This window comes from Mauremys mutica, chromosome 11 (assembly GCF_020497125.1).
Source record: "Mauremys mutica isolate MM-2020 ecotype Southern chromosome 11, ASM2049712v1, whole genome shotgun sequence".
Lineage (NCBI taxonomy): Eukaryota > Metazoa > Chordata > Testudines > Geoemydidae > Mauremys > Mauremys mutica.
The window spans coordinates 28,962,628-28,977,176 of NC_059082.1; the positions used below are offsets into that span (position 1 = coordinate 28,962,628).

General features: G+C 38.7%; 1 protein-coding gene across 2 annotated transcripts; it reads right to left on the reverse strand.

Annotated features, from left to right (window-relative positions):
* Nucleotides 1–146: 146 nt before the first annotated feature.
* TM2D3 (TM2 domain containing 3) lies at nucleotides 147–13,929 on the reverse strand. Of its 2 annotated transcripts, none has more exons than XM_044979260.1 (6): nucleotides 13,676–13,929; nucleotides 12,346–12,441; nucleotides 4,715–4,872; nucleotides 4,216–4,390; nucleotides 3,475–3,550; nucleotides 147–1,350 (listed from the first exon to the last, which is right to left on the reverse strand). In XM_044979260.1, exons 1-6 carry the CDS (start codon nucleotides 13,767–13,769, stop codon nucleotides 1,185–1,187), a joined length of 765 nt encoding a protein of 254 aa, XP_044835195.1. In that variant the 5' UTR covers nucleotides 13,770–13,929; the 3' UTR covers nucleotides 147–1,184. The 2 variants fall into 2 exon arrangements, with proteins under 2 accessions (XP_044835195.1, XP_044835194.1); XM_044979259.1 differs by having other exon boundaries at nucleotides 12,346–12,444; nucleotides 13,676–13,928.
* Between the last annotated feature and the right edge of the window lie 620 nt (nucleotides 13,930–14,549).

A 14,549-nucleotide genomic window follows, 5' to 3' on the forward strand; every position in this document is an offset into this window, starting at 1 on the left:
TACACAGGTGAAGTTTATTTTGCAGGCAGAGCTGCCAAGAGCATTACTATTTTCCTCCTCTCCCCTTTCCAGATGCATGTATAGATTGAAAGAGGGGCAGCAAGAAATAAACTGAATATAAAATAAAAACACTACTTCCATTAATTTTCATCATATTTAATTCAATGTAAGTTTATCCAACTGACAGTTTTCAGTGTAGTGCAGTTTAGTGCTGCAGAAGCCAAGGAGTCTTGCCACACAATTTAAGACTGGATTGCTATAGAGGACCTTGGAAAGAGGACATGTAGGTGAGAGGTAAGACTTAAAAAAAAAAAAAAAAAGTTGAAAATATGAATTGCCTAATTTAAACAAACTAAAAATAAAAAAAATCAGAAAACAAATGTTACAGCCTTCTAGAATGTTTCCATAATGTCACTGAAGGTCAGTACAAGTAAACATCAGACAACATTTCAATAAGAAAATACTTTGTTACCAAATCTTCAGCTGATAAGTTAATTACCAGATCTCCTTTTTGGATTTAATTTTAACACCCTGTAATTTTGAGAGCACAAAAATTATGCCATATACAATGCTCTCTGAGGTCAAGGCCAAGCAGAAACATCATCACACTGGAAAGAGTCCTACAGTGTACTTTACAATGACAGCAGAAAAATTAAGTTTGTGATATCCCAAAGTGAAAAGCAGAAGAGAAACTGCATGTAATTAAGATTACAATAGTTGGCAATCTACATATTGCCCAAGTAGGTTTAGGTTTACACAAGCACTTTATCTTGCCATAAACATGAAAAAAAAAATCTTGCTAGCATATTTAGGGAAGCTAGTTAGATAGCTAAAGTCAGACAACATACAAATATGAGGTAAGCAATTCTTAATTTAATATTTTAATTAGTTTATATTTTCTCCAGGAACAGTAGTCAACTTGTTTAGCTGTGCAACTTAAACTTTTTTCATAGAAAAAAACAGTACTTGCAAGCCAAAGGAAATTAATTACAAATAAACACTGTTCAGTGATCCACTCATTTATTTTACCTTAGTTCAAGGCAGGCTAAGTACAGATACTGTACATTAAAATACGTGCACACAGGGAACGTGTTCCTAGTTCTACCTTTAAGGACCAATTTCTACATTGTTTTTTAGGCCCTTTCCCAAATTTGATCCTTCTCTGAAGCATGTTTTCTGTGTACTTAAATGTAGAGAGATCCATCTGCAGGCCCCACGTATCCAACTCCTATTAGTAGCACATCTATTAGTGTCCATATTCCCAATCCACCAAAGCTGAAGAGTTTGCCCAGACCTTCCCTCCACTGGCCCAAGTAGAAGCGATCTGCTCCAAATCCACCAAGGGTGATGCTAGGAATACAACATAACAATTCATTAAAATAGTTTTAGAGAATCCCGAATTTGGATGTCAACTCACCTTTAAATATTTACAGCACACTGATAGTAATTTTATATATCATATCATATAGGGTCAGGAAACTATGAATATCTTATGCAAAGTGGCTGGAGGACTTTAAAAGCAATAGTGGTAAAAATGTTTTGATAGAAATATGTATTAAAAAGCACTAGTTCTTAATTTAAAATATTTATCCAAGTCTTTTGTGAAACTCTGCAGATACAAGATATGAAATAATTTATGTTATTTTAAGCTTCTTTTCATAATAATAAAGTTGGCCAGTGAGCTGCTCTGACTTTGGGCTCCAAGTTTCCTGAACTGGCAGGGGCTGGAAAACCCTCTAGAGAGGAGGAGACTCTGCTCTTGTGGTGTTTGGGTAAACTAAGCTTAGTTTCTCCAGCTGCAGGCAGAGAAGGGAATGGTTCTAGCTCCAAAAGAGAGCATGTCAGATCAGTTTTCTAATAAAACATATATTACTTTTTTTGTTCACATAACTTATGATAAATCAAGTAGTACAGGCTCTCATATCAGCCCTTATATAATTCACCTTTTAGGGGAATTTTGAATTAAACTTTTTTTTTTTAAAGAAATAATTCTTGTTTCACAGTCAAGTTGTACAAATATATTGAGGTCCTGTGACAACATCCAAACCACCACAGTGAGTACAATGCTTTGGTGCTTAGTGTGTGAAGAATAGAAAGTTACAGCCTGGTTTAACAGTATAGCATACTGGCACCTCTCCCTAGCGGTCATCTCAGTTCTCTTCTTAAAAGAGAGTTGATACCTGTCATGAGCCAGCTATAACCAGCGTTAACAACATCTACCCAAGTCTGGAACAACTCTAAAAGAGTCAACTGCCCCATTCATCTCAGTTGCCCAATGATAATTTACATCTCAACATTGTTAGCTGTTTCATTGCTCATTAAACTGTGTGAGAAAAGGAAGTGCAGTATTCACAGATATTGGCTACTCCTGCTTGTAGAAGCTAATTGAACCATGGGCCAAATCCAGATCGCCGGATGCTTTTGAATAGACCACAAATTTATTTGAACATAAGCTTTCATGGGCTAAAACTCACTTCATCGGATGCATGCAGTGGAAAATACAGTAGGAAGATAGATATACACAGAGAACATAAAAAAATGGGTGTTGCCAGAGTAATTAATTAGGTGAGCTATTTTCAGCAGGAGAAAAAACAACAACTTTTGTAATGATAAACAGGATGGCCCATTTCCAATAGTTGACAAGAAGGTGTGAGTAACAGTAGGGGGAAAGAAATTAGCATGGGGAAACAGTTTTTACTTTGTATAATGACCCATCCACTCCCAGTCTTCATTCAAGCCTAATTTAATGGTCTAGTTTGCAAATTAATTCCAATTCTGCAGTTTCTCGTACACATCATAGGACCTAATCACATCAGCCACACTATCAGAGGCTTGTTCACCTGCACATCTACCAATGTGATATATGCCATCATATGCAAAAGAATAAATGGACACAAATCAGACATCAAGAATTATAACATTCAAAACCTGTCAGAGAACACTTCAACCTCCTTGGTCACTCAATTACAGATCTCAAAGTCGCAATACTCCAACAAAAAAAAAACCCCCAAAACAGACTCCAACGAGAAACTGCAGAATTAGAATTAATTTGCAAACTAGACACCATTACATTAGGCTTGAATAAAGACTGTGAGTGGATGGGTCATTATACAAAGTAAAAACTGTTTCCCCATGCTAATTTTTTTCCCTACTGTTACTCACACCTTCTTGTCAACTATTGGAACTGGGCCATCCTGATTATCATTACAAAAGTTTTTTTTCTCCTGCTGATAACTCACCTTAATTACGCTCATTGCAGTTGGTATGGCAACACCCATTTTTTCATGTTCTCTGTGCATGCATATATCTTCCTACTGTATTTTCCACTGCATGCATCTGACGCCCACAAAAGCTTATGCTCAAATAAATTTGTTAGTCTCTAAGGTGCCACAAGTACTCCTCATTCTTTTTCCATTTAATGTAAGGCATTCATATGTAATTTGCACTTGAAGTTCTGCAATACTTTGAGTCTACCTTAGTGCCAAGGCTGTAGACCATTTATAGCCTCCAGTCCAGTTGCAGTAAAGCATCTTAGGAAAGACACGATTACCTGAGAAGAGAAATTAAATACATTCAAATCCTGATGCCATGAACAAAGGACAAAGATTGTCTCAGGAACTGAAATCTGAGGTGCAAATATGCCAAATTACTCTTCACAACAAGTATCTGTTCTGCATTTAAATAGCATCAGTAACTCAACCTATCTTTTCTGATGAGACCACAGTATGAAAGCCTGAACACGGTTTCCATTTCCTATACTTTCCTAGATGGGTTTCTACCAAAGCACCACCAAATTAAGGAAAATCAAGAGCCAAGTCTACTGATTTAGACCCTATATTAAATTTCTTGTGATTTCAAATGTTAATTGACAGGATGTTTTTAATTTATCCCATAAATAACACCTCAATGCAAATTCTGTTGACGCTGCATCAAATAATTCCATTGAAGAAAGTGAATACAGGAGAGAAAACACTCCCAATAACCCTAATGTAAGACTACTGTTGAAACAATGGTTCTAAGCATCATATCATAATTTTAAAATATTAAGTGTCAGACTAGAAAGTGAAACTAAACAATGCACAATATCTCAACAAAAACAAACTAGACATTGAAATAAGTTATATGCATGTTTATCCACTACACTGAACAAACGTATGTTCAAGAATTCTTCACTAAAGAATCCTCTCTAAACCATTCATTGGTAGACCAACTTACCTAGACAATGAATATGATCATGCACTGTACAATTGGCATTATATCGTTGTCTTGGACAAGAGACTGTCATGCAACTTGTAGAACTGGTACACACATAATCAGTAGGTTCAAGCTGCCAGCAAAACTGGCAAGTCATGTTGATTGTGAAGTTCTCCACTTCATTGTTTCGCTGATCCTATAAAGAAGAGTATTATCAATGTAAATAATCTTAAATATTATATCAAGAATGTTTCACAGGATATAAATAAATACTTCTCACAGATTTCACTGCTGTGCAAAGACAGAACAACAAGATGATACATTATATTCAGCACTTAGATAGTTGGGTAATGGATACTAGAGAAGTGTTAAAGAAATAATTATACTTGCTAGGTAACTGTATTTATGCCTAGAAATTTGTTTTGTAACATATTTTTGAGTTTTAGGACATAATTTAAACTACACTGTACCTTTAACAAGTGACAAATTCCAACTACAAAGAAATAGGTTAATTACTTACAACACAATGAATTTGTGGCTTAATCTTGCAATCAAAAGTGGCTGGCTTCCCATATACGCAGGAGAAGTTTGTTTTACATGTCATGCAGTCTGGAGGCAATTTGCTGCACAGCCCATTGCTGGGACACTTACTCACATAAGATGGAATCTCCGTAGTCTCTGAAGGGTCAAAGGATTTGTTAAGAATAGAGCTTCAGCATTACCTACACTACAGTATAGGCACACACTTCTACTGTTTGTTACTTTAAATAATTTCATAATAAAGTACTCTCCACTTACAGCTAACATAAACTAGTATCTCATATATTAAGGCATCCCGCCTCTAACAGCAACCAGTATCAGCTGCTTCAAAAGGAAGAACCCTGCAGCAGAGCTCAGCAGCAGCCAGCACTGGCCATACACCATATAACAGCATTTGTAAGTCCATTGCTACCTTGTCCCACCATGCCATCAGCTCCACCTTCTGAGACACCTCATCTATCAGCCACTACTCCCTCCTGAAAGCACAGGGCTGGAGCACACAAGCACTGATTGGAGACCATCAACTCCCGTGACCTCCTGCAGGGAGTGAAGATTCCTCCCCCTCGTATTTGTCACCTCCAAACCTGGGAAACGGATTAAGATCCTGATGCCAGTCTTCCCCCTCCCCCCACGGTCTGCATCAGTTGTGTGTGAAGTACCAGTAGGAGAGTCTAAATCAATTGGAGGAAGAGCAGAATGAAGTGGTCTGTGTTGTGGGGAGCACCAAAATTAATTGGTGGGTGTTTTCAGCAGTGGGCAAAGCACTGACACATCCCAACACTCTCCGTCCCCATACCTCCCAGCTCATACCACAGAGCCAAATCTGACCCCTGCCCAGTATGGGATAATCTGTCCCAGGGAAAATTTCTTCATACTCTAAGATCATTAAAGGTCAGTTTAAAACCTGAAGCTTGAAGGTTTATATTCCTTCCAAAGCCATTTAAATATTTTACAGTTCTAACTTTGGATGCTTATTATCCATATAAACATGGAATCCTTTTCTCTTTTTTTTCCAGCCAGGCTATGCTTTAAGCCTCAGTAATATCTTGTACAATAAAATCCTATCTAATTATGCACTACATAAAAATAATCCACTTTCTGTAAAGTTATGAATTTGGCACCATTCAATTTAACTGAATGTCCTTTTGTTTTAGATGAACAGTGCCCAAGACCAGAAGGGATCACCGTGATCCTCTAGTCTGACATCTTGCATAACACAGCCCATAGAACATTCTTGAATTAATTCCTGTTTCTAAAAGCATCTCTTTTAGAAAAACATGTAATCTTGATTTTAAAATTGCCAGTGATGGAGAAGCCACCACAAACCTTGGTAAGTTGTTTCAATTATTAATTGCCCTCGCTGTTAAAAAAAAAATATATATATATATATATATATACACACACACACACCCCTTATTTAAAGTCTGAATGTGTCTAGTTTCAACTTCTAGTCATTAGATCTTGTTATACCTTTGTCTGCTAGACTGAAGAGCCCATTAGCAAATATTTGTCCCCCACATAAGCACTTACAGTCTGTAATCAAGTCACCCCTTAACCTTTTTTGTTAAGCTAAATAGATTGAACTCTTTGAACTGTAAGGCATGTTCTCCACTCCTTTAATTGTTCTCCTGGCTCTTCTCTGAACCCTCTCCAATTTATCAACAACCTTCTTAAATTGTGGACACCAGAACAGCTGTCATATTAATCTCAATACAGAGAAAGCAATAACCCTAACTCCTGCTTGAGATTCCTGTTTATGCATCCAAGGATCATAAAAAACAATTTTGGCCACAGCATTGCCCTGGGAGCTTACGCTCAGCTGATTATCCACCAGGACCCTCAAGTCCTTTTCAGAGTCACTGCTTCCCAGGATAAAGTCCTCCATCACGTAAGTATGGCCTACATTCTTGGTTCCTAGATGAACAATTTTACAGTTGACAGCTTACCAAGTGATCCAGATTGCTCTATATCAGTGATCTGTCCTCTTCATTATTTACCACTCACCCAATCTGTGTCATTTGAAAACTTTATCAGTAGTGATTTTATGTTTTATTTCACATTAATAAAAATATTAAATAGCAAAGGGCTTGTATCATGAGAAACAGAAAATACATGTCCCTGTAGTTTCTACTTATACTTTTTGAGATGGGGTGACCAGAACTGAATACAGTATTACAGGTTACGTTACTGATTTATATAATGGGATAGAATTTTCCATATTATTATCCATCCTGTTCCTTAGGCATTCTAACACTGTTTGCTTTTATGACTGCTGATGAGCAGTGAGCTATTCAAAATGACATCCAGGTCTTTCTCCCCCATCTCCAGTTAACAGAGATAATTTAGAACAAGTAATTAGAATGTGTCTGGGTAGTTTAAAATTTTCCCTCCAGTGTTCACAAAACAATTTCATCATCCAGTGTGTTCTTCATTCACTTAGCTTCATTTAATATTCTTCATGGTCTTCTCTGGTTTTGACTAACCTAAATAATTCTGTGCTGTCTGTAAAGTTCTGACATCTCAGCCCTTTTTGAGATTAATACATTAACCACCACTAGCCTTAGTGGAGTGACACACGGTTCTGTACTGTTACCTTAACTTTTTGCCATGATGAAAATCATGAACCAATATATCTATCCAGAGACCTCAAAGTGTTTAAACATTAATAAGATCTCAAACATATTTACAGAGTTCTATTAGCCAATATCATATTTTCAGAATGCTGTATAGTCATGCTAAGTTGTATAACTATAAAATGTACTCTCAGAATGCTTTGTATTGATAATAGATTTCTTGTGGAAATTTACTTGATGTTAACCTGCTGTAACTGCTCTTTCCTTCGCATGTGTATCATCTGTCAGAATAAGATGGATATTCTGTTGAGTCTCGCCAAATATGAACAGTGTGCTAGGTATGGCTGGTAGAGATGTCTTTGTCGTCTATAAAATATATACAGTACTAAATAGAGGAAGAGTGTACGGTCTTTGGTAATGCACTAGAATTTGTGGAATATTCGATCTGTTGTAAACAAGAATATAAACAGAAGCAGAATTGAGCTAATATTTTGGAACAGACGAAAGACGTAAACACTAAGATTGTTCCCCGTATTGGTAGTATAATAAACTTTCTGTATTGTGCTTAATAAACTGATTGAGCCTGGTTATCTGACATCATATCAGTAAGGGAACTGAACTATGAATAACTTTTTATTACTGTTAAATTACTAGTCAGATTGGACACTTTTACTCTCTTCCATAAACACTCAAGCTACAAGTGTAAAAATGACATAACTTTTTATCACGACTTCTGTTTCTTATACTAGAGTCATAAATGCCAATTATTAACAGTAGCACATTTTACACTTAATTTATAGTTCACTGGCTGGGACCTGCCACTGTGCTCTCCCGTCCACCAAGTTTATTGTTCATCCAAGCCTCCCCAAGGGCACTACCCATGCAAACCCATAAAAGCAGAAAAATGATCAGTATGAGACCTTGGTTCTATACGTGGCTCTACGATGGACCTGCTGTGTGACCCTGGCCAAGTCACTCTAACCATGTCTGCATGTGTCTTGTCTCCCACCCTTTATCCGTTCTTGTCTGTTTAGACTGTAAGCCTTCTGAGGCAGAACTATCTTATTACATTTGTGCAATGGGGCTGATTTCAGTCGGGGTCTTTAGGTGCTAACAAAAGTTATTTGTGTTAAGGGGATCTTAAGAATGTGTAAATATAAGAATGGCTATGCTAAGTCAGACCAATGGTCCATCTAACCCAGTTTCCTGTCTTCCAACAGCAGCCAGTGCCAGATGCTTCAGAGGGAATCAACAGAACAGGGCAATCATCAAGTGATCCATCCTGTCATCCAGAGCAAGGTTCTGGCAGTCAGAGGTTTAGCTAAACATAGTGAATGGGAAACAGCCATTCATGGACCTATCCTCCATGAATGTATCTAATTGTTTTTTTGAATCCAGCTATTGGCCTTCACAACATACCATGGCAATGAATGCCACAGGATGACTGTACATTGTGTGAAATACTTTCTTATATTTGTTTTAAACATGGCTGCCTATTAATTTCATTGGGCAGCCCTTGGTTCTTGTGTTATGTGAAGGGGTAAATAACACTTCCCTATTCACTTTCTCCATATCATGCATGATTTTATAGACCTTTGTCATATCCCACTCAGTCATCTCTTTGTTCATCGTAGAAGCCACAGTCTTAAAAAAATCTCCTTATATTGAAGCTGTTCCATACCCTTAATCATTTTTGTTACCCTTCTCTGCACCTCTTCCAACTGTAACTGTAATATACCTTTTTTCAGATGGGGCAACCAGAACTGCATGTAGCATTCAAGGAGTGGTGTATCTTATTTATTTCATAAATACCAACATCCACACATCACATTAGGCACTCACTGGCCTATTCCGCCCATCCCCAAGGAACCCATTTCCAACTCACATCCAGAAAACTTAATTCTAACCTCATACTTTCTCCACAAAACACCTAAGTTATCACACACTTACCCAGTGCACATTTGTGAATAGAAAGTATGTAAATACTGTGGAGACTGGAGTTGAAGTTTTGCATAACAATGAATTACCTATTTTTGAATTGGGTGTGAGGTGGAAGCAGATTCTTATGGAGGCACAGTGAAGCAATTAAAATACCTGATTTTAATCAAGATTTAAATCAATGTTAATCTTGTTTTGCATGCGTCCTTTAGCTGTTTTCCTAAATGAAGGTTTCAGAATAGTGGCCGTGTTAGTCTGTATCCGCAAAAAGAACAGGAGTACTTGTGGCACCTTAGAGACTAACAAATTTATTGTAGCATAAGCTTTCGTGGGCTACAGCTCACTTCATCGGATGCATGTAGTGGAAAATACAGAAGGAAGATATATATACACACAGGGAACATGAAACAATGGGTGTTATCATACACATTATAAGGAGAGTGATCAGTTAAGGTGAGCTGTTGTCAGGAGAGAAAAATAACTGTTTGTAGTGGTAATGAAAATGGCCCATTTCCAGCACTTGACAATGACATATAAGGAACTCTGCTTGGGGGGGAAGATAAGCATGGGGAAATAGTTTTACTTTGTGTAATGGCCCATCCACTCCCAGTCTTCATTCAAACCTGATTTAATGGTGTCCAATTTGGAAATTAATTCCAATTCAGCAGTCTCTCGTTGGAGTCTGCTTTGAAGTTTATTTGTTGTAATATTGCAACTTTTAGGTCTGTAATCGAGTGGCCAGGGAGGCTGAAGTGTTCTCCAACTGGTTTTTGAATGTTATAATTCTTGACATCTGATTTATGTCCATTTATTCTTTTATGTAGAGACTGTCCAGTTTGGCCACTGTACATGGCAGAGGGGCATTGCTGGCACATGATGGCATATATCACATTGGTAGATGTGCAGGTGAATGAGCCTCTGATAGTGTGGCTGATGTGATTAGGTCCTATGATAGCATCCCCTAAATAGATACGTGGGCAGAGTTGGCAACGGGCTTTGTTGCAAGGATAGGTTCCTGGGTTAGTGTTTTTGTTGTGTGGTGTGTGGTTGCTGGTGAGTATTTGCTTCAGGTTTGGGGGCTGTGTGTAAGCAAGGACTGGCCTGTCTCCCAAGATCTGTGAGAGTGATGGTATTCAGGGGATACCATCATAGGACCTAATCACATCAGCCACACTATCAGAGGCTCGTTCACCTGCACATCTACCAATGTGATATATGCCATCATGTGCTAGCAATGCCCCTCTGCCATGTACACTGGCCAAACTGGACAGTCTCTATGTAAAAGAATAAATGGACACAAATCAAACACAAAATGGACACAAAGCTTATGCTACAATAAATTTGTTAGTCTCTAAGGTGCCCCAAGTACTCCTATTCTTTTTAAATGAAGGTTGATTCTCATTGGTAGCTAACCATTAAAACATGTTGATTTGCCTCTTAATATAGCCTTTACACTATATTTCAAACTTCTCTTTGGTGATCAGGAGAATACACTATGTCTATACACATTTAAGAAATGTTATAGCTTAATGTTTTCAGATTCTTAAATTTACTTTTTTACTTGTAAACATTATGAATGACATCTCTTATTTACTAGATTAATTTTTACTCATGCTTTGTGCCAATCTGCATTTGGATAATAATTGGAATTAAATTAAAAATGCACAAAAACATTTTAAAATTGTTTTCTATTAAATCAGACTGCTTTTAATTTGCATAAGAAAAAACGTATCAAAGCATATTTTGCATTTAAAGCTGATTTATTACACAAAGGAAGTATTATCTGTAAATAGTGAATTGTACTGATTGTCCTTAGTCAACATTTCCATCAATATTTTAGAACTAGTAGAGCTCATCCTCTAACACCTTGCTTTTATTCATAGATTCTAAGGAAAACAAAATTTCCTGCTTTTTCAATTCCCAATCAGTTTCTCAACCTTGAATAAGGAAGTCATTGAACTGAACTAGTTGCATGAACTCAAATGAAGAAAATATTTTCTGTGACTGCACAAAAGGCTACTGCTGTCAAAAGCTGGCTTAGCACTTCAAAAGTGACTTCCACCAGTTCAGTGGACTTTACAACTTTTTTTTAAAACTTCAGCAGCAAACATGTTTTTCTTGAATCTTTTATTTAATAAAACTAGTTAACAGATTACAGTAGATTGTCAATTTGAAATGTAATTTTAAATAGGTTTACTTTTAAAAAAGAAAAAAAAATCTATGTAAACAAAAATATCAGATTCAAATAAAAAATCCAATATTTTAGGTTTTTGGTTTAAAAAAAAAATCATTATTTTATATCCAACCTGTGTGGAAGCATGGAGTGTCACTGAATGGCTAATATGACATGCAGGTGTCAAGTCTGTGAATGTAGGTTCCCTTAAATTATCATGTGGGGTTTGCATGGATGGGTTTTTCATTTACATAACCCTAACTAGCAGTTATAGTCTTTTGGAAAATAATTCATGGTGCCTCAGGGTACGTCTACACTGCAATTAAAAACCCATGTCTTGCCTGTGCCACCTGACTCAGGCTCGGGGCGATCAGGCTAAGGGGCTGTTTAACTGTAGTGTAGACACTGGACTTGGGCTTCTAGGACCTCATGAGGTGGAGGGTCCCAGAGTTTGGGCTGGACCCTGAGCCCCAGCTTCTATTCACAATTAAAAAAACCTCTTTAGCCCAAGCCGCACAAACCCAAGTCAGCTGGTGCTGGCCAGCTGTGGATATCTAACTGCAATGTAGACATACCCACAGGGTGCACCGTACCTTTTAATGATGAAATACTCTGTACAGTTAGTTTTCTAATACCTCATTCAAGAATTTTACTATTAAACTCAGGACTACTAGGGAAAAGGCTTGTATGATATCATTGGAACAGTTTACCAACGGTTGTGGTGGATTCTCTAACACTAACTATTTTTAATCAAAATTCAAGACTATGTATTTCTAAGAGATGTGCTGCATGCATTATTTTGGGAAATTCTATGGTCTGTGTAATACAGGAGGTCAGACTACATTATCACAAGAGTCCCTTCAGGCCTTGGAATCTATAAATCTATTGTTTTCTTAGGAGCTTTTATAGAAGAACAGACACTTGTACCTGTTGCTCTAGTATATGGAGTATTTGTACTTGGAGATGTTACACCTTTTGTAGACATAAACTGTTGTTTTGAGTGCTCTGTTGTCATCAAGGATCCTGCTATAAGAAAAATTAACAGATTCAATGCACTTCAGTTACCGTTAAGAGGATACAATAATCCTAGAATTCAACTGGTCTTCAATCACTGTTTAATCCCAGCATTCTAATACAAAATATGAAGCTGCTTCCTGACATTAAGGGTCATTTTTGGAATAAAATTAATATTTAAATAGCTCCACAGATTTCCCTACTTTGTTCATTAGGATTTTGCACTTTACTCCACTTAAGACAATAAAAATCAATTTTAATCAGTTTTGCTTTTAAATTCTTGTGACCTAGTGGAAGCTACACTATTTGGAATGCAAATATTACAGTATACTGTCTATTACAGAATAAAAATAATTAAACATCAAGTAATACACTGGCCATTTTAGCAGGAAAACTGCACCACCGAACTGGCTGGAGACTATGGCCCCAATTCTGCAAACAAACACTTACTAAATATTCAACTCTGCTCACGTAAGTAGTGGTGGGACTACTCACGTTCATAACTATTTGGAAACCCCCCCCACAAATTATACCAATAATGCATGATCACACAGGGTATGTGGTGCACACTAGGATAGGAAAATAAACATGTGGCCTGTGTTGAGAAACCCAAAATACCTTATAAACAACATGATAATACTTTTCAAGACAAGGAATCCATCTAAACAGCACTATCTAAAAGTCATTTTAATCTACCTAACGTTTGTTGAAAATTCTCTTTAGTCCCATAGAAGTCTAATTCTTTCTTGAGTCCTTAACTCTTGGCCACAGCAAGATTCCTGTACAGATGAATTATGCACTGTACAAAACGATGTCTTTATATCACTTTGACATTTGTTGTTTATGCTGCTAATTAACTACACCACCACAATGCAGCCTCCTCCCCAACAGAGGCACCGGGACCACCAGCACACAGCGCAGCAGCGCGGAGAAAAAGGGCCGCTGGCTTATGGTGAGCGGGTCTATAGGCCGGGGTCACGTTGCCACAAAGCAGGCAGGGCCCTGGGCTAAGTCCTAGGGGCACCGTCAGCCCGAGCTCGCCCAGCTGCATGCGGACCCCAGGGCAGTGGCCGGGCGCACGGGACGCCGGCGCGGACGCCATGGCCGCTCCTACAGGCCTAGGACCGGGGAGGGCAAAGCCGGTGGGAGCGTGTACGGAGGGTAGCGGGGAGCTGCCTCGCCAGGCCGAGCAGTGCCGCGGCCCCTCCCTGGCCCTGAGGCGGCGGGTGGCGCCCGCACTCACCGCGGCCCGAGAGCACGTAGAGCTGCGAGACGAAGAGCGCGACGCTACAGAGCCGCTTCAAGGCCGACAACCCAGACACCGCCAGTGCCACCATCTTGGCTCCATCCGGGGCCTCGCCGTCCCCTTCCCGGCAGGCGCAGAGCGCGTAGACCCGGCCTGCGCGGGTGGGGCAGGAGCTGCTGAGGCAGGAGGAGGCGGCGGCGGGCGCAGTGAAGGATTTTGCTCCTCGTAGGCGTGTGCTGCGGCTGGCACTTTCCGAGCCTTATCGACTGCATTGGACGGTTACCGGATGTAGCAAATGCCTACGGGTAGCAGTTTCTTGCACTATAGACTATGTGCAATTGCTACGTGTAGAAATGGGCCATCTGTAGCAGTTAGCGATACGTATCGATTGTCAGAAACAGCTTCTGTTAAAAGATGCTACTTTATTTGTTGTACATGCTTGAAAACTGGTCTCATATTTCTATGCCATTATCTCAGTCATTGAGATTTTGAATAGAAACGTATCCAGAACTGATCCCTGGAGAACCCCACTTGTTATGCCCATCTTATTTAGCATTATGTCCATCTAGGTTTCATTTCCATAGTTTGTTTATGAGAAGGTCATGGAAGACAGTATCAAAAGCCTGACTAGAGGCAAGCTATACCACATGTACTGCTTGTAGGCTTGTTACACTGTTAAAGAAAGCTATCAGGTTGGTTTTACCTGTGAGGCTGCTTGAAATACCTTTTTTTAGCAAAGTTAGACCTTTCGCTGCTGTAGGTAGCACGGTCCTACAGATAGCATTTTCACACACACGTATGTGTATGAAACTGCAAACTATAGGGATGTGCTTACCTGTAACACTGCAATGTGATGAAGCTAATTCCTGCA